We start from the raw sequence: 27789 nt of genomic DNA, 5'->3' as shown, positions 1-27789 counted from the left end.
TCGTCTACACAAAGAGCACATCAGACCCGATAGAGTCCGCTGACCCGCAGAGAAATGACCCCTCTGTCCACAGATTAGCATGTGCAAAAGACAACACACAGCAAACACACAATCACATATGCATGTAAGCAACACAATCATGAACAATGCAGTCCCTCTTCTTGTAGCGATGCACACATGTGTCCCTCCTCTCCTCAAAAATTCCTGCTCTTGTTTTTTCAGCCTGAGGCTGTGTGTTTTTCTTGGTAAGCCGGAATTCCTGTTTGCATTCACCTTTTTCCCCCAAACAGGCGAAAGGAAAACAAAAACATAATGAAGGGATTAAAGGAGATTACAGGTTGTCAGAGTTCTGAAATTCAAAGTGTCTACATGTGTGTGTAATGTACATTGTGTTTTTAGAGAGGAGCGAAACATGTGTGTGCATGTTACCAGTGTCTGTTTGTGCACTGGGATTGTGTGTGTGTGTGTGTGAACGGAGTTGTGAGTGTGCAAGAAGAGAATCACAGTTCTTCTTTCTGCTTGTCCTCTCCTCATCACAGAGGAATGGACATGAAGACCTCAGCAGCATTACACAAAGTAAACAGCACATCAATGGAAGAAGGCTGCAGAAATATACTGAGACGTGTGTGAGACGGTGGAGCAATCAGAGCTTAATCCTGTGCATGTTTGAATTAAGTCACGTCTTGTTTAATAGTTGTGCAATAATGACTATAGTACAGAGCCATGATACAATTATTGAATTGCTGGTGCCAAATATCCGTGATTTCATTTAGAAATATGGCGCTCTTAACAGGTTTCCTTTTGGCTATTTGACTCATCGCGTCATTACCTTCATACCTTATCATGTGCTTATAAATCTTAAAGTGGCCGGAGAAGATGTTGATGGATGGATAAAAAGAAGAAGACAGCGTAATAATGTCAGAAAGCGGTGAAAAGGAATGAAGAAAGCAGGACAAGGGGTGAAACTGACAAAAATTGCAGAGAATAAATACATGAATCCAGGCTTTACGTCGTGGTGGATCATTTTAGGATCGTCTTGAAATCGATCACTTAGTCAGTAGTTGAATCTTGATGTTATCATTATGGTATTGCGCATTGTATTGCATCGATTGTGTCGCATGCTATTGCACAGTGAGATACCCTGCAATTCCTGACCCTCTAAGGTACAAAATCTAGTTAGCTTTAGAGCTAACTGTCTGGCAGTATTTTATCAAAATGAAGCAAGTGCAGACATAACTGCATACTTACTGAGAACAAATTACAGCGACTAAAGATGACAAGAAACAGATCCCCGAAAGGTCTGGTATGATTTTTTTTCACATGACTCCAAAGAGAACAAACACAAGACCAAAGAAAAAAATCGAATGTAACTTTCCGCTCTCTCGTGTTAAATCAAGTGCTATTTCTGGAGATCGGAGAGAGGGGGGAAAAAAAAAAAAAAGCTTTATTCTTTGATTGCACAAGTTGCAATTTGACAAATCTCATCAGCAAGCATTCTTAGGTTCCAAGCTAAATGTTTACTTTTCATGTGCATCTGAGCTCGGAGAGAACGGAAACACTCGAACACAAACACAAACACCCAAACTTGGTAAAGCGTGTTCACAGGCCCTTCTGCATGGAATTTTATCCGGTTTATATTTGGATCACAAAACGGGCAGGACACGTAGGCAGTTTGAGATATCACAGGTCCCCTTCTCCCATTGCTCCCACAGTTACCTATAAATACATCGATATATATTTACATATGAACACAGCAAGGATGGGGAAAGTCAAAAGTAGATCCGTTCCAGGCCGCCCTCTCCTTTCAGAGAGAGCTCGATCACATGTGCCATTAAGACGAATGTACATGGGCAGGTTATAATATAAACAGAAATGCACTAAGCAAGATAAATGGGAGAGGGTACAAAGAAAAGAAGCCGACAGAGGACATGGAGTGCGAGTAAACTGGACCAGTAGGAAAGAGCGAGCGAGAGAGCTGCTGAGCGAAGTGAAGGCGGAGGGGAAAGACGTGCTCATAACTGAAGTGCAGAATCTGTCACCAGTGAGATTTAATATACCGTTTAATTATCAGACTGTGCATCTGTGCAAACACCCACATCCTCTGCTGGCGGAGACAAAAACACACACACACACACACATGCACACACAAACATGCACAAAGACACGCCCCCCCCCCCCCCCCGGCCTATAAAACAAAAAGCAGACACACATATGGACTCTAACTGTTGGATAAATTGAAAAATTCCAGAACAATAGAGCATGAAAGTTGAGGCGCTATAATTGTGTCTGTCTGTGTGTGTGTGTGTATGTGTGTGTGTGTGTGTGTGTGCATGCGTGTGCATAAAGATGATTAATGAGGAGAGGAAAGATGTTGTTTGTTTAAGAGTTGTACTGCGGGCAGCGTGACCGGGAGAGGGGGATTGTGGGAAAGTTAGTTGTAATGTATATTCAGAACTATCAAGCTGATGAGGGTGATCATGTGCCACTCCATGGAGGTTAAACACAGTGTGTCTTTGTGCGTGTGTGTGTGTGTGTGTGTGTGTGTGTGTGTGAAAGACGGATCCATATACAGACGTAAGAGTCCGAAAAAGAGGACCTACATTGTGTGTGGCAGTGTTACCTAAACAGACGCAGACAGGGCAGAGATTTGTGTCGGTCTGTGTGTGGCATGTGACAGATGGCGCTTGTCGCAGCTTCAGCGGTCGCAAACCGTTTACCCAGGAGGCATTGCTCACAGGGTTTGTTTTGATGAGGAGGAGCACCAAAAGGAGATCGCGTTACCACTCACTCAACGCCCTCACATGGCTCCGTCTAGTGTCCCCCCCCCCCCTTTTCCGCTCCCCCTTCTTCTCTCTCTATCCAGATTGTCTATCTCAAACATGAAAAACAATAAACACTCCCCCTTGCTTTAGCTCACAAACAAACTCCTGCACATAAACACACACATTTTACAGCTTGTTCCTGCTCTTCTCTAGCGCGCACACATTGTTCCTGTCCACACCCCAGTGGCTGTGAAATCTCTTCCTATGCAAAGACAGGGTGCTGACAGAGGTGGAGGTAGCTGTGTGAAGGAGTTATGGAGAGGAGAATGAACTTGGTCGGGGAGGGAGGGGGGAGGGTTGATCTGCTGGTAAAACCGGCGAATGTAGGATCCAGCCAAAAGATCAGCGTTCACGCTGCTAAGAGACAGAAAGGACGCGATACAGAGAGTTATGGTGGGGAGCGTCTTTAAAATGGGGTCATTAGGTCAACCTGGAGGTGAGATTTCGATAAGCAGTCTCTGTTTTGGCTCACATGCAGGTCAAACTTTCAAACAGGCCGTCATACAGAAGGAAGCTGCGCCAGCGGGAGTTATTTTAAGTGAGAGATAAGTGTAGCTGTGAAGGCAGGGTCGCTTTCATCAGCACTGACCACCAGACTCAAGCAGACTTCTTGGAAGTTGTTGGGATTGACAGGCGTGACTGTGACACCACGTGCAAACACAGACATGCTACAGTCATACATGAGAGAGAGAGAATGTTTCTTACATCTATAGGATCACTCCACATTATCATCTGGATGTTTACAGAGTGTTAATGAGAGACAAATCTGGTTGTTTTCTCCATGTCATTAGTGTATTTTGTATCAAAGAGGATGTGAATCTGCATCCATTACCCCCTGTTTATTTATATGTAGTTACAGTGCAGCAGTTTGTCTATTATTTCTTAAGCTGGTTCAGTAGGATTAACTCTCACTGAAACATGTGCACTTCTCTTCAGCATATTGTAGATTGTTGAATCCACTCATGTCTAACGTCATCAAAACTTCCGATACTTGAATCCTTTTCAATACCACATGTTTAAAAAGAATACAATCTCCTTCATTTTCATGATTAACGGTATGGAAAAGTATAAAAGCTTTAAAAAAAACACTACAGATCTTCAGTCATATCTTGAGACATAAAGAGAGAGAGCTCTGTTTAAACTACATTGGCAACCATTTGGTACCAAAATGTTGCCAATGTATTTGTGTCATTTAGAAAGTGTGCAGGAGTTTGCCTGTCATTTTTGGTCATTTTAAAACAACAGATTTCCCAACACACGGGTGCCTATAGGACTTGTATTTTTGTTGCCATGGTATCGAAACAGTTCTTGATATTAACTGTCTTTTTCAACTTTTTCTGTCTCCGAGCGCCTCATAGAAAGGTGTTAGTGCAACCACTTTACTAAATACCCTTTAAGTGGTGAAACATATTGAATCCAAAAACTTCAACAGTAACAACACCTTTCCTGGAGCAGGAACACGATCACAATCTAGCTCAAGGACGAATCAGAACGGTGAGTGTTTGCCAAAACGGTGTAATGAGGCCAAAAGTTTCTGAAAGTTGGATTCCCGAGTTTTCTTCAAGTAGCTGCTGGAATATTCTGAATGGAAAATCTTAGTCAGCATTTTACATAGAGAATGTGGTTTTAGCAGCACATTTACAAATTTAGAATAATTGTAGTGATAGTGAGAGTTTTGTTAATTCTGTAGTGTCTTATGTGGTTGATTTTGTTATAGTCAAAGGACTGATCTGTCTGTGAGTTTGTAAACTTTTCACATGATCGTGTCGTCAGGAGAATGTGATGTTTATACAAGAAGCTTCACCTTTAGACAGCACCTTTCAACAAAAGCGTAAATCCCTCAAATCCTGCCTCATCACGAGGCATTCAAACTGCACAAGAGCCTTTTATCAATCTGGACATATTTCTAATGAAGAGGTTTAGAAGCTTTTTCTTTTCAGACGTGTAGGTGCAAATGATGTTCAAACCTTATCACAACAAGACGTTTGCCTCATCTGTTCCAACAACCAGAATATTTCCCAATGAAGACAAGTGATGCTTTTATGACAAATCTCAACAGGCAGTTTCATCCAAGGAAAATATGACAAAAACAACTTTTTTATATATATTATGTAAACGGCCAAATGTTCACCCTCTGACCCTGACTTTATTGACCAGACAGCGATGAGAGTGTAAACAGTTTACTGTAAGAGTACACTACAAGATGATAACAAAATCATCTGAAATCATATTAAAATTGATCCACTTAGATTGCCAACTGTCTTGTATTTCACCCTCTTGCACTAATTGCAAATGCAATTCTCAGGCAAGTATCGTCAATACCCTGACATTAAATGTGCACCCTGTGAAACTCAATTTGCACAGCGTCTAAGTGGCCTTGCACGCTGTCTGGCTTTTGACCAGCGTTTAATATATAAGTCTGGAAGCTTACAGACCTAACTGCGCTGCATGTGACTACTAAATATTTATTTTACTTGATGTTGGCATCATATGGGAAAGCAAACTAATTATAGGTGAGAAGTTGCTCAATTACATTTTAAATCATGACAAACATTAAAATCCTTTCAAACAGGACGCCAACAAGACGCAACGTTGACCACACAGAGGTTTCTTATGCCATCACGATCATGCTATAGAGACTATAAAATCCATGTAAAAACACCCACCATCTGCAAAGAGACTTAGGGCACACTCACACTAGGCAAAGTCGCCCAGTAAAGTGCTGAAGCATGATTGTCCCCCCCCCCCCCTCCCCCGTTCCCCTGCTCTCACACTGCTCCAGGACTAACTGGGCCTGAGCACGCTTACCTCTTGTACATAACATCGTAAGATAACACATGCATGGCTTTACTTGATCATGAAGCGTGCTTAGTTTACAAGACAGGCGGACTCAAAAAATGAAAAAAAGGGACGGGTTGTGAAGTCTGCGTCTGCATATCAGAGAACATGAACGCTACTTTACTGACTTTGTGGCTTTTTTTCAGGTACAGTCAGAAAACTGCAAGATTTCTCGATAATGGAAGGCTGTCCATGTTTCATGCCCGTGCTTGTGCTCATGCATGAGCAACTGTACCTGGCTGAAGCACACGTCTTCCAACAAGGGCAAGAGCCAATGAAGTGTACTGTGCATGAGCACTCACACCAGACAAACGAACTCTGGACTTTAAGGGCCCGGTACGGGGCACGGTACGGACCGACTAGTGTGAGTGGACACAAGAAATAAATGTGAATACACGTATCTGCATTAGGTTTAACATTTGCTTTGGGCCTACAAATGCTTCCCTCACACACAAATACACACATACTCAAACACACAGTTCCTACATTCAACATTTATGAGGAATAACAAGAAAACATCAAGTGATGTGAACGCTGAACTGCTCTTTATGCGTTACATTAACACCCACTGGACTTTAAAAATGTATCTTCCTTACATGCACTCTGAGTAGTTACACACACTAAGATTTTTTTTTTCTCACAGTCAACTGCACAGCTCCTACATTGCACCTTTGGTACATTTTGTGTTTTTTATTTTTATTTTATTTAATTTTTTAATTTTAATTTTTTAATTTTAAAATTATATTTTATATATTCTAATAGCTTCTTATACTGTATTATTTAAGTTGTTCTTTGTTCTGCTTTATTTCCTTGTTAATTGTTTAGCACCAAAACACCAAGTCAAATTCCTTGTATGTGTAAATGTACTTGGCAATAAACCACGATTCTGATTCTGATTCTGAATAAATAATCTTCCTAGGCCCACATACAAACAACCTCTGTAAAAGTGAACAAGCACAGCATAGAGAGTGTGTGTGTGTGGGTGTGTGTGTGTGTGTGTGTGTAAATGTGTGAAAGACAGACAGACACATGACAGTAATCAAGCCACTTAAGTTAAGCAGTCACACATGAAGCCTGAACGCAAAGAGCTCGTAACTTGTGTAGAAAATCGAATCTCGAGATAAAGAATGTCTCAGATCTCCGTCTGACCTGAACATGTTGACACGCTGCTGGCATTTAGCTGGACATGTGTTATATAAAGACACGTACATACTGTAAGAAATGTGTATTCTGGTACTGTAAGTGAATGTGGTTAAAGAGAGGGGAAGCAGTGATAGTTCAGCGCTTGTCTCTTTTCATCCCTTTCTCCAAAGGGACACCAGAGACTTTAATTACCTGCACCTGTGAGCACACAAAGAGCCCCACCTACCAATCTGGCTGTGGACCACACCCTAGTTCCCACGGTAACCTACCTTAAAACCCCTTTCACACAATCCCACTTCCTCCTTGCCACACACACACACATAAAAAGTCCCGATACTGTACGACGTATGAGCTAAGATCAGCAAGAGGAAGACGAGGATAGCCTACTCACATCCAGAGAGTCCTCGTTGACGATGATGAGGGACATGCCGTGTGAAATCAGACGACAGGAGTAACCTGAGAAACAGAAACACATAAAGGATGGAGGAGAGTGGGGGAAGGGAGAAGGATTAGATGTACTCAAACCCAAAACACAGGTGAAACAGTGGTCTCATGTTTGAGTGGATTTTGCTAAATCCTGCTCCATTCTCACACACAGCTATCTGACTCCAGTCTTCTCTATCGGCCTCCAGCTATCATCATATCTCTTTTGTAATCTGCTGTGCGGAATTCATCTAGATCATCAGCAAAACGGCTAACTCACAACTGCTCTAAATATATATCATTCTATATGCTAAGATTTTCACTTTTTTGTCAATACCACAGGACGCAATCTGCAGTGTGACAAAAAAACAAGAAATGACACAACATCAGTTCTTGTATTTTTGTTGACTTGGTATCGAAAAGGGATCAATATTTTAGTTTCGATTACAATGTTATCAAAGTTTAAAGCTCTGGTATGGTGTCGACTCGACTTGATAGATTTGTAAAGCTCAACCACATGAAGGCGTGTGAATAAAAATACTTTATGTACACACCGACCAAGAAGATTCCTTCAATGAAAATTAGACGCAGACGTCTCCATGTGTTGTTTAAGTCTGGTTTAGTGGATTTCTGCCATAATCTTCCTCCAGAGCTGCCGAGACAACCCTAATGCACCAGTGTCATTACTGTGCAATTTGAAGCGCCTTCTCTCCTGCGTACTCTGCATACTTACTTGGAGAGCGGAGACATGTCTGGCATTTCCTAGCCAAACTAATGCCTGGCCTTAACTTAATAAACTCCACAATAGACAGAGTGCCCAGCTCTGCTGAACACGAGGCTTCAGCGACAGGGGGCTTTCCCGCACTATCACCGGCTCATTAGCTGCTCCCACTTTCTATCCGAACTGTCCTCCCTGGGACTTCATACTTTTTCTAAAAGCCCTCTTGCCTATGTTGATGGCGGTCTCCTGCTTGTCTCCAGTGAGGACCCAGATCTTGATGTCCGCCCTCATCAGAGTGGCGATGGTCTCTGGCACGCCGGCCTGCAGACGGTCCTCTATGGCTGTGGCGCCCAGCAGCAGTAGATTCTGTTTGTGGAAGAGAAGAGTGTGACACATAAAGAGACAGAAATAATCAGATCAAAGATCAAGGAGGAGAAGAACAGGTTCACGTCTCATATCTCGGAAAGAAAATCTGCAAACAGCCTTAATGTGAAGGCTCTGTTATCTCCCCCGGGAACATCATTCATATTTCATTTAGGGATGAGAATGACGCCAGCTCAGCTCAGTTCATTTACTCATTTTTGGACCTCTGTACCAACTCTGTGTCTTCGTGCCAAGAGGTAACCCATTACCCCCCCCGCCTCCCCCCGTCCCCTTTGCTTTAATTTGTTCAGCATTTAAATGCATGTGTACCCTCATTAGACACACTCGGATGCACACACACACACAAACACTCGCACGGAAACACAAGTTAACACTACTGTGTTGTTGACTCCAGTTTTATGGGGCTTTTGGCAGGCTGGTGCAGGTAATTACCCCCGTGGTCTGCAAGTCTGAGTCCCCCTCCTCCATCTCCTCCCTGCTTCCTCTTCTTTCCTCTTCACTTACTTTTCTCACCTCGTCTCACTCCGCTAAATCCTTGACTCTCCCGCCCATCAGTTAAACTGTCATCAGTCTACCCTCTGAGCTGATGATGAACTGCCCTCATCCATCCAACCAGTACAGCGTTTACATGACGGTTTACTTTAAGCATCTTTATTCTTCATCACACAAAAAAAAGGCAGACACCTTTAAGGGAATCTAACTGTGAGTAATGAACTGAAGGAACCCTGTTTCTTCTTGTGTGGGACTCAATAGAACCACTCTGCCCCCTGCTGGCAAATGACGTGTATTTATGAAAGAGGAATACTTGTAAGTTCATGTAGGTATCTGCCTTGATTTTATGTCTCTGAATACTTCAATTCATTGTCTTACTCCTGTTCATCTCTTATAATAAGCTCGTTAGACTTTCAGGCACCTTGTTTGTGCCGTCACATGTCACATAAGGTTGGAGGTCACAAATACACGTTAGTACAGTGAAGGGAATATTGTGATTACCTTTTCCAGTAGTTCATAGCACTCCTCTAGTTTCTGAGCGCGGTCTTTGAGCACAGTGCTGACACGATTGTATTCCTTCAGCCACTCCTGGTAGGCGCCTTCCTCCAGGTCCACATAGGCAAAACATAAAGTCCTCAGGCCTGGAAGGAGGGGAGGAAGACAAGACGATAAACTACTGTGAGCATGGCGCCGGAGTAAATCCCTTTTTTTTTTTTTTTTTTTTTTTTTTTTTAAAATGGGATAGACTTTTCTTTGCATTGGAAAAATCAGAACCAGAAACCTTTTAGAAGTCTCATGACCATTACTTGACATGTCTAAATTCAGATTCTTCTGATGAAATAAACAAATCCTGCCTCATTCTTCACCATTTAAGAATTGCTTCCCTGTTAGTTCAATGACTCTCATATCTGTACAACTATTGATTGTGTATGTATATGTTACTGCTTTAGCTTGAAGATGGAATTCTGTCTTCTTGAGTCGAGTAGAGTTGCAACCTTTTTATTTTGTTTAATACACTTGTATTCAAAAATATCAAATAGTTGAGTACTGGGTGCAGATCCAAAGACTAAGCTGCACAGCAGAAGCTGCTCCAATTAACATTTCATGGGAATTATCACCACATGTAACGTTTCAGGCTCTCGGCCTTCATCAGACATGACATAATACTCTTTTATTGCCATCAATTTTTTTATTTAGGTGTTTACGTATATGCCTATTTTTTCACACTAAAATAATCATTCAGGACAAGAATGAAAAAGCACGTGTATAAAGAGTGTTGGAATAACGACCCATCTATGGTTGCTTTCCCGCTCTCTCTCTTTGCCTTCTTACCTTCAGTAGCAAATTGTTCCAGATGAGCAACAGTTAATTCTTTATACTCGGATGACTCCATCAGCCGTTCAAAAATGACATTATCCTGTCAAACAAAGTAAAAAAAAAAAAAAAAACAGAAATTCAGCACTCAAATATTTAAGAGATTTGGAGTAGTGGATAACACCTTTAATGAGATCAACATACCGCTCCTTTGCAGTACAGGCGTAGCTTCCCACAGGGGGTTCTCACAACCACAGACATGCGTTTGCGGTTACTGTAAAGGAAGCAGTGGGCTCGGTTTTAAACACACTAGTCTCAAATTACGGAGTTATTTACAGTCTGAGAAGTGATTTTATGGTGAGTGTTACCTGGAAAACTCCAGAACGTTCAGTAGCTCATAGCTCATCTCTTTCCCCCTCTGAAATAAACAACAAAACGTCAGCGCAGGACTTTCCAGAAAGTAGCTCAAAGTAGGGGGGGGGGGGGGGGAACACACACAAATGCACACTTACAGCTTCGATTATGACTGAGTCCGGTGTTCTCGCGGTGAAGACAAACCCGAGGCCTTTTGCACCTTTGACCAGCGCTCCTTCGTCTGGTGAAGAGGCCTGGTAGATGATCTGGTTTTCCTCTCTCTCTGGGACCACCGTGTGGCACACTGCCATCATGGTGAGGAACTCGCAGATCTGCGGTGATGTAGGCTGAACACAAACACACACACACACATATATATATAGTGGTGATTTTGATCCTCTTGTCTCTGTGGGCTGGTTTTCTTCACATAAAGAAATATGAGCAGAGATAATGAAACTCACATGGTTCTCTATGTTTTGGACTAGTGTTGGGTCGTCGAACTCTGTCGAGTTATTGCTGTTGGACGGCAGATTACTGTTGAGACATCACATGAATTACTTACAAAAAAAAGAATTTAATGAGCATTGTTTTTGTTGTTTTGGCCGAAGCAACGATACTGGATCTATTTTTCAAACATGCAGATTCTAAGACAAAGAAGAAGAAGAAGACAGAAAGGATGGTGAAAGGGTCAGAGGAGGTCACTAACCTAAAGTCCTCCATTGAACGGTCACAGTCAAGCTCGGGGAAGTGGCTGCAGTGACAAATGAGGATGTATCGCAAAAGGAATCAGTTGATGAGTTGATTAGTTTACTTGAGCGAGTCAAATGAATGGATTAATAACAGATCATTCTTCACTACAAGTAAGTCAGAGATAAGTGGTCTAAAAGTTTGCGATTAAATGAAACTCAGTGCAGAGGTCAATTTAGTGGCATTATAAAGGTGAATCGATTAAAAGATTCAAGCAGAGCTAAGAGGCAGGAATTCACTAAAATTAAAAGTGATGACTCACCCGTATGTGATTCCTGCAATGGTACACTTCTTGAAGTGCATGACGTTACAGGTCAGAGTTCCCGTCTTGTCGGAGAAGAGATACTTCACCTGGAAAATACAAACAAAACGGAGAGAACAGCAAACATTGACATAGACTGTGTAATAAGAATTTTGTACATTTCTACTTTAATCCAACAGGCGTTAATGAACGACGAGGGAGAGGAACCCACCTGGCCCAGCTCCTCGTTAAGATTGGACGTTCGAGCCATGGCCGGCGTGTCGGTCTCTGCGTAATACATCTCCATGTCCTTAAAAAGAAGAAAAAACACAAGCTCAAGTGAGCAGGGATATTTGAAGACATCTCAACATGCGTATTTTAAAAACACACATACCCAGTTGATGAAGAGTGCCTGTGTGAACTTGACCACCTCCAGAGTGACCAGCAGGCTGATGGGGATCAGGTTGTTGTACAGGATGATGAACGTCAGCAGGTTGTAAGCAAAGTTAGTGGAGATGTCGCCTGCACAAACACACAACAGTCACTTGTTGAATCACTCTTCCTCGCGGTAGCCATCGTTACACGACGGGTTGTAAAAGTGGTTTGCGTTCTCACCGGCCCGGGACAGGTACCAGCAGGCGTCTTCGGTGTGTTCTCTGTTCCAGATGGCGGCACCCACAGAGCTGACCAGGGCCATGACCAGCAGGATGCCAAACAAGACTAGGATCTGCATGTTGGTCACCCGCTCCACGTTAGAGCGCTTCAGAGGCGCCTTGGTGGAGTTCTGGGAGGTGGATGGACAAAAGGCAGTCACATAGAGATTTCTTTTTAAAGCATTGATTTCCAATGGGTTCTCTTTCTGCATCCTTTAGACACTTTTTCTGCACTCATCTAATTTATCCAACGTGATTATAAACATAAAGCTATCATTAAAATGTTGTGGTTTTTTTTAAATCATTTTCTGGCAGGACAATGTGTCAGCAGTTCAAACACGGGGAAGGAGCTTGGATGTACTCCCAGTTATACATTTGTTGAACAGCTAATTAAAACTTCCAAACTACTCCTATAAAGGTCTAAAAAAAAAATATCAGATTGAACTCAATTGAAAGGATTTTCAGACATTATACTCCGTTTAATTCAATCTTAATTACTTAAGTTTAGACAAGTCTTTGTGATTACCTGCATCAGTTTGGAGTCGTGGCCAGTGTAGACAACAATTCCTGCAACCCACTGTGTGTTCCTGAGCTGAGCGCCGCGCAGCAACACCTGGTCCGGACCCAAGGGAACAGGACTGAAGAAAAACAAGAGAGGTAATAAGCAGCAAGAGATGACTTTTTGCTTTTAGTGCCAACAGAATGCAAACGCCTCCGTATCGATTTACAAGTAATAAAACCGTAACAGCGGAAACAAAACCTGCTATTTTCATTGTGTACAAATCAATAAAAAAAAAGCATAATATGTGTTTGCGTCTCACTTCTGGTTCTCCAGTCGCAGTGTGCCAGTGAAATCATACAGGTGTCTGTTTGGACCCTCACACTCCAAACGGCCAGACAGCGCCACCAAATCCTCCAGAGTCTGAGCCCCCGCTGTGAGCGAGAGACCCTGGAAAAAAAAAAAGAAGAAGAAAGATTGATAATGACAGGTAGGGTCAAAGCTAGTTTATTGAGGGAATCATTTTACATAATGACAACACAATGACAGGTATAGAATGACAAAGTAAGTCATGGAAAATACAGGTTCAATTAAAACATACATAAAAAGACGACAAAGAGAGGGAATAAGAACTAAAGGGAACATGATCCAATCTTTTGTATAACCGGCGTGTGTGCAACTGTGAGGATCGAAAGGAAGCTGGCTTCAATGTGATACAGAGTCCTGACAGCGAATGCTAACATATTTAATTGATGCTCCTAAAATAAAGTTTGAACTCTCTCCTAAATAAGTGACCTCATTTTATTGTACGTTTTAAAACATCTACAGTTCTGGAAGCACAGAAGGTGCTGACCGTGAGACATATCACTGAACTGAGAAATGTGGACAGGTGTGTGCCTGTATCATACCTGTCTGATCTTCAGGTTGGTTTCTCCATCCAGGTTGGAGGTCTCGGTGTAACACATGGCCTGAGGCTCACTGCGGAGTAGAAACAGGATTACTTCACAACAATGCAGTAATTCATCCTTCAGTCGACAGGACCTGCGTAGATTTACAGTCAGGGCGACGTTATGGATAATTTAACTTCCTGTCATCTGTCATTGTTTAACACATAAATCAATAAACTGACAAAGAGAATAATAATAATTAGCTTAAAATACACAACAAATGATGACAGCAAACATCAATCAAAAGACAATGAAGGCCCACACACATGCACACTCATTCACATGGAGTCTGACCTGGAGGACACAATAACCATGTCAGCTGGAAGGTGTTGGCCATTGGTCACCTTCACTATGTCTCCTACTGCCACCTTGTGGTCAGGAAGCAGCAGTGCAGGGTGAGGGGAAAGAGAAGGGGTATTAAGATAAAGGGTAAGGGGTAAAGGGGAAGGGGGGGGGGGGGGGAGGGCAGAGAAGAAACAAGAAGCAGGTTAATTGTTGACCAGCCGTTAGAGGAAGAAAAAGACTTGAGACAAAGTGACAGCGAGCACAGCGGTGCATAGCTTAACTGTAGGCACACCATGATAAGACACAAAGATTCCAAGCATGGAGTTAAGAGAGTCGGGAGAGAGGTCACCGTTCAGCTCAGCATAAGGAGGCGTGATAACCTTACAAAACTGAAGCTTTATAAAAAGATCTATTTATAAAAACTTGGGCAGAATACATTTGACTCATTGTAGCCAAAAAGATTCTTTGGGTTAACAGATTACAAAAGGAAAGAACTACGTGCTCACATGAAAAAAGAGGTTTGGGAAAGAATGTGGAGGTGATATTATCAGGAGAGACAGACAAGAGCGGACACATCCAGTGTGCACATCAGGTGAGGTTAAAACTACTGAATCTGATATTTTAGACTCTCTGAAATGTGGAGCCTTGGAGGGGACATACTCTTGATTCTATCAGATATCCTAAACTGTGATCTGTAGACCGTTTACTGAAGCCTCAGCGCAACTCTCTTGTGGTTCCTTAGGGGGGGAAACTGGCTTTCTACCAAAGTGCTACTTCACTGATCTCGCAGCATGTAATTAATCACACGGGGAAATGGCTCTTATTTAGTCAAATGATGTCATGAAGGCAGAATCCGAGTTTGCCACAAAGAGTTCTCGCATCAAGCAAAGCAGCATTCAAGGCTAACTACTTGTCACCACCTCTCTATAACATGATGACTGAGTTATCGGAGCAGCCCTGGACAAACTCCTTCACCTGTTCTGACCCTCACTAATGAGTGGGGTTAAATTCCGGGGCAATGCACTGTTGTAACCCACATCACAAGGGTTTGAATTGAATGGACCTGCTGAGCAGAGAATGTACACAGCTGGACTCAGAGTTAATGAGTACATTCAAGGAGACCACCCGATGATAAGAAAATGGCTGTTTTTACACATGCACAAAACTCCCGGCCTCCTAGTGACATTTCTGAGCCAATGTGAGGAAATACTGAGGAAACTTCACTGTGGGCCAGTGAGCAGGGGTTAGGATACTGATATATATCCCAACTAGCGCTGCTATCTTAGTGCACATAATGAAGCTGCTTGATCATCTTTACTGCTTTACAGCATGTTCTTTTCCACCTGTGAATACGTCTCATTACACGCAGCATTGACAGAATCAATGTCGGACTTTTCACGTCGTCTACAATCTTCTTGGATCATGGATTCTCACAGCATTTTTTTTTAAAGTCATGTCTTGCCTCTTGAGACACCCCCCTCCTCCTCAAACAGGGAAAACTTCTCACTGTGAAGTGACGTGTGTGAATAAGACATTTAAGAAGATTTCAACGGCAAGCGGTCTGTAATGTTAAAGAATAAGGAGTACATGTGTGCAAACAGCTACTATAACACTAAAACATAAGGTACAAAATGCTTTGTACTGTGACAGCCCCATGATTCATGAATGTTCAGGTCAATTGGGCTGAGAATAAGTGGAAGAAAAACCTTTAGAATGTGTCTCAGATGCAGACCAACAGAGAAAACCTAATTATTTAACTAACAAGGTTGGCCTATGTGGAAAATTTACTTGTAATCCAGCCCATAAACATCAATACTATTTGGGAGAGTATCGTTCTCCTGTCAGGGATTCAAAGCACAGACAGATCCGGACCATGTTCAGACTTTAGACTACTGAATACAAGAAGTCCCTGAAACCAAAAGGTGGAAAAAAAAAAAAAATCAGAAAAGTCACTTTGAGACTGAAAGAGCTCACCTGAGATGAATGTAACTTCTTAGTATTCAAATAAAGGAACGAATCGGATGTTCTAAAAACACTGAAGGACAGTAAAAAGGCTGCATGCTTGACTGCAAAAATAAACGACTTCTCATGCTCCTGTCCCACTTATATTCTATGTAACCTGTCATTTTGTTTTGCTTTTTTGCTTTGGCAGTAATAATAATAAAGTTACCCTGTATCAACATTATTGATTTGGTTTTGTTTTCTTATTCACTGAAGAAATGTATCCGTTCATCTCGCGCTTCTTAGTTGCTTAATACAGTCTTCTATTACTTCAGTCATGCCATTAAGGGCTTTTTAAGTGAGTTGTAAAACTGAACAGGGTAAAGGGAGAGACAGAACACAAGGGTGAAGAGTGAGATGAAGTCTGTGATACCTGTTTCCAGATGATCGTCTGCCAGGCTCCGCCCTGCAGCACTGAGAGACAAGGACAACACAGCCATCAGTCAGCCTATAGACAGCGCTCATACAGTATTCATAGCCGCTAACTTTTGTCTGGGGTCGGCACTATAGTGAGTGACAGACAACAGCTATTCAGTCAGCCGTGAAAGGAAAACAAAACCCACGCAAACAGACGTGAGCACACTCATGGAAAAGCGCACACGCGGTTGATGATCAGTAACAAGCGCACACACACGCAGACGATACCTGTTGTCTTCTTCTTGTTCACGGTGTTGTCTGCTTTGTGTCTTTTCTGGAGAAAAAAAAAAAACAAAGAAAAAAAAAAAAACAGATAAAGACATCCAAATGCTCTTTTTGAAACTTTAAAGTTTTAATTTCCACCCGTAGAGCACGCTGTGATGCGTTACTCACGTAGTCCTCTATGATCTCTTTGATTCCCGCCACGGTGAGGATGAAGATGAGCGGGACCAGTGTGGTGTAGCGACCGGTCGGTGATACATCAGGGATTTGCTGCGGAGAGTCAAGAAGGGGCAGCACTCAGAAATCACTACTGATAGTGAGTGATGAGTAGCTTTAAGGACTCATAATGGACCGTCGGAGTGATGGCAGAGATAAACCTTTGTTTAAACTGCATTAAGACATCAGACAGGAAGGAGGAAGTGCAGCCGTTTCATGAAGCACACGCAGATGATCTCTGATGATCGGATTTAAGTTTAGGACAGTTTAATAAAAACAACATGCCATATTTAATTGAGCATAAGTAGTATTTCATAACTCATAAAATCATTCTGGTCTATGATGTGTTCCTGATGAGCTTTTATTCTCGTCCTTTATTTGTAAACTTTTAACTTTAAACATCCAGAAAACTACATATAAAAACTCCATGTCTGAATATTAGCTGGGCCTATGGGAATCTTTGAAGTATGGATGCACCGTTGTCTCGGTTGAACATCGGTATCGGCCGATAGCAGCCCTGTTCACCGACATCAGCCATATAGGCAAATAACATTTGTTGTGTCTTGTCAGTTTAATGCTGGCAAGCTAGTACAACTCAGCGCTGATTCACACAGGTGTTTTTATGGGCCAGGAGCTGTTGGACAAGAAGGCGAACATGTGTGATTTGTTTTCATCGTTAAAAATGACAGTGAGGGAGCTTTACAGCGTCTATGAGAAAGATCAGCGACATGCAGTTTTTAAGACATCGGCCAGTGACAAGAGACGGGGAAAACTAGTAACAATTTAAAACATTTCATCTCATAGGTAAATTGAAAAACAAAAACATTAAGAATTGATTTTTTTTTTAAAAATCAGGATAGCCTATTGGCGATGTTGTTATCACCGCTACAGCCTGATTTTCACAACTAGCGCATCTCTGCTTTCAAGTTGAATTTTCAGTCTTTTCAGATTCCTCATCCACAGCCTGTGTTGGCCACAGAATAAAATAAAAAGCACGGTCAACCAACAGCATTTCTTCTTTTTTTTTTTTTGGTGTGTGTGTGTGTATATGTGTGTGGGGGGGGGGGCGGGGTTTACCTGCATGAGTGCGATGAACAGGAAGAAGGCGTTTGCAGCTCGCCTGATCTGCTCATACAGGAACCGAGGCAGAAAGGTGAGGACCCCATACTTGGTGGTACTGCAAAAGAGGGCAAGGAGAGAGGGCACTTGAAGCTTGTTTTACATTACGACAGTGAAGACCGAGCCAGGTGATGCATTAGCAAAAGCAGGAGTTCATGCATAAATTGTGTGCTAATGATTTTTTTTTTTTTACCTGACACGCTCCAGCAGCATTACCTTAAAGGCTGAATAGCTACAGACTCTTTATTGCAGCTCAATACTGCAGCACTTTAAAATCTATCCGAAACAACTCAATTATACTCAGAGAGGGCAAACAGAGTCATTATGACCTGCACACACATCACACCTATAAGCAGACAAATGACTTAAATCCAACAATCTAAATTTAGACCCAGAACCCCAGAAAACAGGTACTAAAACCTCGGCAGCCCCGACCTGTCAGTCAATCTACTGTACTAATCAGACAAGTGTATTGATTAGCCTTTTTAAAGCTAGGAGCTACCGTAAGAGCTTTTACAGGAGCTAAAAATAAAAGAGTCAACCTTCAGGTCAGGCCCTGCCTTTTTTTTCTCCCCGCATGGCCCTGAGTGAAAAGTGAGTGCTTTTTTTTTCGATGGCTTTTGTTTAATGGATAGTGCATTTTTGTGCGCGTGAGTGCATCAGGTAAGTGCAACACCCTGCTCCATCTCAGTTCACCATCTCATCTGAGATGCCCATAACTTATTTTTCCCACATCTGTCCCACTTCTCAGAGAAAACAAAACTACACCGGGAAGGACTGTACACTGAAAACAGAGGAGCAACAGCTGCTAGTCGATGTCACACACACACACACATTTAATGTCCTGACTCTGATCCTCTCGATTCATCAGGGTAACTGATACTACAGCTATGATCCAGAGCCTCCCTAATCTCATCAAAAACGAGTGATATAAGACTCAATGAGCACAATAAAGAAAAACACACGTGCATTTACACCACACCAGTAAAAAAAAAATAAAAAAAAAAGGCAAAAACATCTGGCTGTGTTATTTTTCATACTATGGATGTCCAACTAACTTGCTGGCGATACTAACAGCTGTTAGCTGCAGGGGAGGTACTCTCCTGCTGCTCTGTGCCTGTTTCATTTAAAAGATCAGTTTCAGAAAGAAGTCTTCTATGCACAAAGAAGAAGGCAGCAGATGGATTTGTTGGAATGAAGGCAATTATAAAATACATTTCTTAGGCATAATAGAGTAGGGTGCTTTGTTACATATGAGCACGGGAGAGCACTAATGCACAGGTTGTGCAAACACAACAACATGCACTGAAATATGGAAGTGGGAGACCCGTGGAATGGAGAGGAGGTGAGCTGAGAGTGCTGATAAAAGCTACAGGGCTTTAATCTCAGGGGAAAAAAATCAATAAGGGTATTGAACCTTTAAAACATAAACTAAAAAGTTACAGGAACACGGGGACATCAAAGGGCATGCCTCTGGAGCCAAAGTGCTCCTGACTCTCCAATCAGCAGACAGCACCACTCGCTAGCCAATCAAGTGAGACAGAGAGAAGCAGCCCGGCCTTAATCGAATTTGTGGAGCTGAAATAGGCTGTTTAAAAGTGAAATTAAATCTCCTGATAATGATGGCACTCTACTGAACGACAAACGACGAAACCTCCAACTCACAGCAACATGACCCCAATGCAGCATGTGGCGCCAGACGCAGCTTGTACACAGAAATAATTCAAGGTAAATACAAGAATCAAACTGCTCTCCTATCTGCGACTGAGTATCAACATGACAACCTGAAGGTCTTTAAATATGGTAATAACATCTGGGATCATGTTGATGAAAGAGACTCCTCTACAACAGTGTGTGATGTGAAGTCCTGCCCATTACCCTGACTGTCACATATACTGTAAATACATTACAGCAGACATTTGGATAAACCCCACAGCTACAACATCCAAATGTAAACACACATGTTCACTGCTGTGAAAAATAGTGATACTCATTGTAAGTGTGATATTTGCAGCTCACTTCTTTTGCCTCTGCTTCTCAGAACACAAACAGTCATGGCAAAGAAAAGTCACACATCCAGCCTTTAAGCGACGTTCAGAGGCATCACATTGTAACACCTTCATTCTCGGTGAAATCGGCTCTACAATGACCCCTCTAGGTTCCTCACACACAAACCCAGAATACACCTTTGACCAGATCAACACAGCTGAGGCGCTTTCTGGGAATTTATGCAAACAAATGCACATGTAGTTACTTTACTTTTATTGGCATCCTTAAATATTCACGAGCGCACTGATTAAGTAACCGGGTGATGTTACGGTGTTAAGCCAAGCACTTCACCACTCACGTTCTAACGTGGACTTCAGGCTGAGGCATATGTCAGCATGGCAAATAATCACTTAATAGGTGAGTTATTAAAAAGCTTTATTGGTAAAGTTTCACCGGCAGAACCGTTTGTCACTGTAGAACTCAAAGAGAACAGTTTCATTTTTGATAACTGAGATTTAAAGCCAAACACGGAAATGTTAAAGAAAGAGAAAAAGAAATCTCAGCGGTCCAAAGTCTACTTGTCCTTCAACTTAACAACTCGTGTGGAAAGTCCCTTTGAGCAAATATCCACAAACAAGGGGACCTTTTTTTGCGAGACACCAAATCCCCACATGGCGACCCTGTACTCTTTGACCCTCATGGGAAAGGCTTCAGGAAAGAAGCATATCTTAAAACATGGCCAGGGTGAGCTAATCAACTTCAGAGTATCGCTGATTCTTTTGCTAAGACAATGTTAGAAAAAGTCAAAACAAAAGTAAAACAAGAAGGGCAAGTTTTTTTTTTTTATATAAGTCTAATGATGTGTGTACTTTGATTCAAACTTTCTGGACACAATTCAATTAGTTTTGATGGACAAAATTCTCCCTTTCTTTTTTTTTTTTTGCATGTTCATCGAGTACAGGCACATGTTTGACTTTCATATTTGACGCCCAAGGAAATCAAGCATCAGAGCAAAAAAATGCAGACAGTAAAGAGCCCGCGGTATCACCATACCTGACGTGGTTGTCACAGAACTTGGTAATCTGTGGCCGGTTGAGCAGCACCGTCCGCGCCGTGGCGTCTACGGGATCCGCCTGGGAAGTGGTCCCGGACATCTCATCATCTGCCTTGCGGTAACCGGTGGACGAGCAAGCAGGTCCTGCACCGTTGGATTGATGGGAGAGAGGCGAGGCTGAGTGATTGTGAGTGAGAGACAGTGAGACGGAGATAGAGTGAAAGAGAGAGAGAGAGAGAGCGAGGAAGAGAGAGAGAGAGGACGGGAGGGAGGGAAAGACAGAGACATAGACGGGAGACGTGGTTTACAGTTCAAAAGAGAAGGCGACTAATTAGTACTAGAGGCTACTGTATGCTGATGCTGGTAGGGTCGATTCAATGACGTTTCTCGTTATAAACAGCCCCCCTGTCCGTCAGTATTATTATGCAGGTACCGTCAATGCACACACACGCGCGTTTCGCGACGCCCACGGGACCCCCCGCGTTATAATGGATGTGCTGAGATCTGCACAATGGCGAACAAACACACAGGGTTCGTCTGTTTTATCAGCGCGTCAACTTTCCACATGTAACACAGAGAAGACCCGGCGCACATCGTGGCTGTCATTAAGCTGCAGGAACAAATCATCCCAGGTAAAAAAAAAAAAAAACAAACAAAAAAAAAGTGACAAAAGAGGATGCAACACGCTTTTTTTTTTTTTTTTTTTTTTTTTTTTGCAGACTCCCTGCCTCCCCGCCTTCCTCGGCTTTGTCATCTCCAACCATTTTAAAGCGTCGTGATCTCCGCTCATTCACCCCCGCGTGAGCTCAAGGAAGCGGGACTTCTTTTTAATATCCTCGAGTGCGTCTAATAACTGGATTACATGGGTGGTTCTGCAAGGGCACTGTGGGGAGGTGAGAGCAACGCGAAACAGGTCTGGAGCGCACAGTTAACTCTGCTGGTATAATAACGGCAAACCTAGACGAGGGCAGATGCAGCAGCAAGACAGTGCCTCCTCTCCTCTCCTCTCGGCCTTGTTGTAGAGGAAGCACCCGGTCCCGGTAAAAGATACTGGCCAGCCGAGCAACACTGCGGTGTCATCTGGCCACCTGCCGCTTCTGGAAGATTTTTTTTTTTTATCGGGCTCGATTCGGACGATTTTTACCCCCCCACCCTCTCCAGCTTAATGCTGAGCGGCTCGCACTGCTGCCAGTCCACAGAACAAGAGGACACCATATGGAGCTCCTTCAGCGCTGCGGAGAGGCAACGCCGGGGCTCTCCGCTTTTAAAGGGCCAGGCGCCTCATATCGCCTTAAGCTTGCGGTCGGACACACGGATGGGTCAAATGACAATCCCGAGTCAGAAACCATCCATCACGAGATCACTTTGTGCCCCTGCAACTCCGCCGTGATGCCAGTGCTGTGCATGGAAACCAACACAGGTTTTTGCTCGTCACGTCTTTCTAGTGTATTGGTCCAGACAGTTTCTATCCCTATTAGCCATCATAGTATGTCCTGCATCCAGCAAGCTACCTCAACATTCTTCATTCTTTGAATATGATTCTCACAAGTTCTTAAAGTTGGCTAACAGAGCCCTCTAATGAATATGTAAACATTACCTTGAGTAACAAATAGTTACAAGAACTTCTAGATTGCACAATAAGTTTACTTTAATTATTATTTGAATGGGATTAGTTGTATCATTTCTTGGGAGCTGCAGTGTGTGTGTGTGTGTGTGTGTGTGTGTGTGTGTGTGTGTGTGTGTGTGTCAGCGAAAAACAACAACAGACTAATTGCATTAATAATTTAGAAAAGAATAAGCTCTGCTGGGCGTTAGCAGGTTGAATTTCCTCAGTCCTGAAAGTCTTTTTCTAAAGCTCTATACTCTCCTGCAGTAGCTGGTCAATTCTCTCAAGTCATCAATAACCAATCTTAGGTTGATATCATTATATTCCACTCAAAGCAGTTGTTCTAAAGTTGGCCAGGAATTGTAAAATGACCCAGGCATAAGCCAGTCAGGCTTATCTCCAAACTATTATCACATCAGACTCCCGCTTTTCCATCGATAGAGACATTGAGCTGTGTGTGTTTACAGGAAACAGAAACAATGATTACATTATTTTCTGAGTGAAACTCGGGGTTGTTTGAAGGAGAGGCATTTTTTTTGTGGTATAGATCATTGCTGTTCTATTTTTGCAACAAAACAAAAAAACTCTCATTGAGTTTTTGAGAGTAGAGTAAAGCACCAGAGTGTCTGCACAAGACAAAGATCAAGGGTCAAAGTCTATACAAGGTAAATGATAGTATGCAGCATATCTCTCATCTCTATATCTGTGACCAGGCTATTACCTCAAGCCCTAACAGAGCTATAAGTCAAATCCACAGCTCAGCAGTGCAAACGACACTAAGGGTCAATCAAGATAATGTGAGATTGTTAGGAACTGATTACGGGTGATTCGAGGTTAAAAGGTAGTCGAGGTGAAAGCCCGTTATTACTGCTGTCAGCTTGAACACTTTCTGTAAAAGTAGCTCTGATTCTTTTCTATAACTTGTTAATATCCTTACACCCTTACGTCTACCTTTTAACCTTCCAAGCCTGTACATTTCCAAGCAGATCAATAGTGACTTTCTCAGCAGCCCCACTTTCTGCTCTGATTCATTTCTGAGGAGATCAATGCCTCAGTTACTCATCTCTGATGGAGTAGCGGCGCAGTCACCTCAGTAACTCACTCATTACTGATGCACCACCGATGAGTCAGCAGCAAACCCCAGCAGAGCACAGCCAGGTCAATTACACGTGAAGCACCCAGGCTCGCCGGACAGATACCACGGCTCTGAAAATCCGCAACCGGAAAGAAGGGTAAGGTGGACGGATCTGTCCTCGGCAAACACAATCGGTTGGTGAGACCTACAGAATACGTTGATAACATATGATGCAACCATACTATTGTGGATTATGTAGAAAAGCTAAAAAAAAAAGAGGCTGTTTTACTATATATCTCTCCTTAATACTGTTACCCAATAAGCCACAAGTGTTTTACTCAAGGGGTAGAAAAAGTGACCTTTTCCATCTTCATCAAATCTTTGCCATTTGATGAAGATGTCAGTCATTACACCTGAGCTTCAACAAATCTCAATATGGAGTATTAACTTTGTTTTTGGGATCGAGTCCAAGCTGTCCTGGTCTGGAGCCAATGCTTCCCTGCTAAAAAAGTAGGCTAGGCTAGTGAATAATGGATAGAACCAGGCTGCATAATTAATCCACATTTTCCAGTATGGCAGAGCATACTTCACCAGACACTTTGCCTCGATGCTGCCTAACCACAAGAAACCACTCACATTGTCCGCCACTATCGTGGCATTTCCCTCCGCAGCCGTTTTTTAATTAGTGCAACTGTAAACATTGTGTTTTGAGTAGCTCAGATGCATCAGCTGCAGAGGCCCACAGGTTTAATTCAAATCGAGTACAATATATAAATATCTTCCAAAACACAAAGCCCAGAGATGAAATGAGCCAGTAGCCAATCGCTCCTAATAATAACAGCAGTTCTTGTAGAACAGCTACAATTATCCGCAGCTGTCGAAAACAATCCCGCCCCCACAAGCCACACTAAGGACATTTACTCTGGCTGTTTCAATGTTTTTGTTATCTCCACACTGTCAAAACATTTTTCAGATGCAATGCACTTGAGCAGCTCCGTATATCACATCTTTCTCTTTTCCTCCTCGCCTTCCTCTTGGCAACATAGCCACAAATGTATGAAGGCGTAACCTGTTAACTTGCGAATCCTGCAAAATGTGTTCTTCACCTCAAACATTAAACCAAAACTGCTTATTTCATTCTAATAACTTTGAGGGAAACAAGAAAACATCATCCCCCATAAGCCACTGTCAATCCAACAATCCTGCAGATTTTAGCATTACCGACGGAGCGTCTTCTGCTTGGTTGGCCCCCGCGTCCCATGGCCGTCCCGTCTCCTAGGTGACCTGCAGGTCCCTATACGCAGGTCCACGTAGACCTAGTCTCATGTGTTCCACACTGGCCCATGTGCCGCTGTAACAGAGTAAGAAGTAAGGCAAGAAAGCCTCTTACGAGCCAAGTGAGCGAGCACGATAATCCCCCTCTGTGTCTGCTCTGCAACTTCACCTGCTCCTAATCCATATCCGGGTAATCCTACAGGTGAGACTGCAACAGGCACACAAACACACTTAACTCATGTATGTATAAGCTACGTACACACATACACATTGACAATGCATTATGGATGCACTCTCTATCACATAAAGATGAATATAGTGTACACTGATGAAAAAGAGTCCCCAGCATGCAGCTGCTCCCAATCACCATATTCACATGGCCACCATTTTCCTCTAATGTCAGGCTCAGTAATGAAAGTAAACTAATGTATTATGTTCTTCTGCTGAACACAGTAATTAGCGTCTAACCTTTTTTTTTTATATATATATATATATAACATTAACTGATATGTTTGGAAATCTTTTGAGCTTCCAGTGCTGAGTGTGATGTCAGAGAAAATGGAATGTGAACACGGTCAACGCCCTGCCTCTTTAAATCCAGCTAACCGTCACTGATATGTCATACATGCACGCAGCAGTGACCATGTGCATGCTTATTCAGCGATGCCATGTCCTTTCATGCACGTGTTGCGTTTCAAGGCATGCAAATGTATCCATATAGAAAACCTGTCCCTGGTGCATATTGATCTGCCTTCATCAGCGTGTTCTTACCGAGTGTTCAACCTGCTATCTACAAGCAACATGCAGTGAGAGGGTTAATTCCTGTACAGCATTCACGACTCCAGGCCCCAAGGAGCTACAGGTGATTCTATTCAGGGTCCAACAAAGAATATCACGTCTTGACCTTTTCGGAAGGATAAGAACCAGAGACACTCTCTTGTAACAAACTTGACATTGTAGCTCTTGAGGGCCGGGGGTTGGGAGACACCTGCTCCTGTTGCACATGGCCGCATGCACCTTTGGGACTCCGGACACAAATGGGGCGTCATCCAGTCTAATTTGAGCAAACTCACTTTTTTTGTCAAACCTGTCTGTGAGGCAGGAACGCATGGTGGCCCCTGTGCTCTGGCCTGGGTCCTGCAGTTCAGAAGCCTCCTGTCTAATGGTGGTCAAGACTAACTGCTCTGTGGGCGCCAGAGGGGGCCGCGGCAGGAAGAAACAACACACACAAGACAACAAGTCAATAAACACATACGGCACACAACACATCTACGCGTCGATAATTTAACTCTGAATGTGTTTTCATGTGCCTGTAACTGCAAGCATAATCAGAGAGGTGAAAGTCATGCCTACAAATGGAAGATGTAGACCTGAGGAGGTGCAAACAGAAACAGACCTTGTAGTTTAGCCGGGAGCGCCCCCCAGTGTTCAGCTTATGTAAATACCTCATTGCTGAACTGTATTAGTCCTCTCGCTATCTCCAAAACGGCATCTTCAGTAGCCTGGCAGCCATGACAACCAGTCATTATCTTCTTAGAGCAGACATTGTAGACAGTTCAGCTGCATGAATCTCATGAGGCAGAAACGCCAACACTAAGACAAGATGTGTCCTTAAAACCTAAAGGTGTCTTCTTAAGTTACCTTAGCTTTTTTATTATCGAATAAAACAAAAATATTTGTCTACAATTGCTTGTCTGTGCCCCCCCCCTGTGTACAAAGGTGTAAATACAAACCAGACAAAATACCCCAATGACTGTAAGAGTTTGTATCACCCATGCTGTCGACCATATAAGAATCATTTCTGTGTGTGAATGTGACAGAGTGTTTGAGTGAACGTGACAGACTGTCCACCGCAGACGTCATCAGCATGAATGTGGCGGCTCACTAATTGGCGCAAAGAATCAAGAGGTCAAGCTCCAAGAGATTACAGTAAAGGCGACGTGGAGAATACCAACTTGAACACACTGACTGACACTCGTACTGCAGTTCTGCTCCACACCCATCCTCACCTTGAAATACGACGACGGCAAACACGGTTATCACTTTTATATCCTGTGAAGGAAATAAAAACAGCCCACTAAAGTAACTGAGTGTCACAAGACGACAGCTAGTTAAGCAAAGAATTAAATGGCTAACTCAATATTGCAATATTATAGTACAATAAAGGTATTTGCAAATAAGTATTGACGCAAATATTTACTTGTAACTGGTGATGAATGCTTTTAAACTCTGGCCGTTAGGGGAAATGTGCTGGTCCAGGGTCAAAGAATCTAGCGTTGAATATTTCTAACAAATAAATATCTGGGATACTCTGGAGTGAAGACAACATGGCCCAGTTGGCACTCGATAGTGCTCAGTTTACCCTGCTCTCTATTTCTGGAAGCTGCATGATGAATGCAGCCCCAAACACTCACACAGACGAATCAGCAAAGCACTCTGACTCCATGTGGTCACTCTTGAAAGCCACAGGATGAGCCAAAACGCATGCTCCTCACTTCCAGGACAATCCAATCCAGAGTCAGTGTGAAATCATTCTATGCAGCATCATGCTGTACTATGCCCATCCTCTCTCCAACTCCCAATCTGAGGACAACACACGGCTGTTTATTTAAGCTACAGTCTCGTTAGTCGGTCACGTGGGCTTTAAGTCGGTCAGGTAATAGGCTGTTCTGTTCTTCCACTGATCTATGTGGGCTTGGGTCGGACCTTTAGAATGAAAATAACTTCTATCACCTAGATATGGGATTTCGAGAGAAACATTTTGCGACATGTTTCAACATTAAATTGGTTCAAGATCTTCACATGTAAGCCCACAAGAAGGGTTAACAACAATGTTATATAATACTAATGATGCCGAGGGAAACGTGCAGCACATACTCCGGGATAAGGTCACACGGTATAATGACATCCGTCCCATCATGAATCAATATGTTGTCACGAATCAATACTTAA

The 27789-nt window shown here is 42.8% G+C and overlaps 1 protein-coding gene across 4 annotated transcripts in view; it reads right to left on the bottom strand.

Annotated features, from left to right (window-relative positions):
* Window positions 1–27789, bottom strand: part of atp8a2 (ATPase phospholipid transporting 8A2) — a 51158-nt gene that overhangs the window by 22821 nt on the left and 548 nt on the right. For 2 of the 4 annotated variants that reach the window (XR_009676648.1, XM_061064585.1), the window contains exons 2-23: window positions 20881–21058; window positions 17797–17896; window positions 16675–16773; window positions 16510–16555; window positions 16238–16278; window positions 13873–13946; window positions 13540–13609; window positions 12954–13081; window positions 12659–12770; window positions 12095–12263; window positions 11874–12001; window positions 11712–11789; window positions 11501–11589; window positions 11198–11242; window positions 10953–11025; window positions 10650–10838; window positions 10506–10555; window positions 10342–10411; window positions 10156–10240; window positions 9325–9464; window positions 8175–8313; window positions 7195–7259 (exon numbers count right to left, since the gene is read on the bottom strand). Coding sequence is in view for 3 of the 4 variants with exons in the window: in XM_061064585.1 (XP_060920568.1) it covers window positions 7195–7259; window positions 8175–8313; window positions 9325–9464; window positions 10156–10240; window positions 10342–10411; window positions 10506–10555; window positions 10650–10838; window positions 10953–11025; window positions 11198–11242; window positions 11501–11589; window positions 11712–11789; window positions 11874–12001; window positions 12095–12263; window positions 12659–12770; window positions 12954–13081; window positions 13540–13609; window positions 13873–13946; window positions 16238–16278; window positions 16510–16555; window positions 16675–16773; window positions 17797–17896; window positions 20881–21058 (2168 nt within the window). In the remaining variant the exon portion in view is untranslated. The remainder of the gene's footprint in view (window positions 1–7194; window positions 7260–8174; window positions 8314–9324; window positions 9465–10155; window positions 10241–10341; window positions 10412–10505; window positions 10556–10649; window positions 10839–10952; window positions 11026–11197; window positions 11243–11500; window positions 11590–11711; window positions 11790–11873; window positions 12002–12094; window positions 12264–12658; window positions 12771–12953; window positions 13082–13539; window positions 13610–13872; window positions 13947–16237; window positions 16279–16509; window positions 16556–16674; window positions 16774–17796; window positions 17897–20880; window positions 21059–27789) is intronic. The other 2 variants (XM_061064586.1, XM_061064587.1) reach the window with 2 other exon arrangements.

This window comes from Labrus mixtus, chromosome 19 (assembly GCF_963584025.1).
Source record: "Labrus mixtus chromosome 19, fLabMix1.1, whole genome shotgun sequence".
In the NCBI taxonomy this organism is placed as follows: Eukaryota; Metazoa; Chordata; class Actinopteri; order Labriformes; family Labridae; genus Labrus; species Labrus mixtus.
Note: the sequence above shows the minus strand (reverse complement) of the source record. Positions and strands in the feature narration are given on the sequence as shown.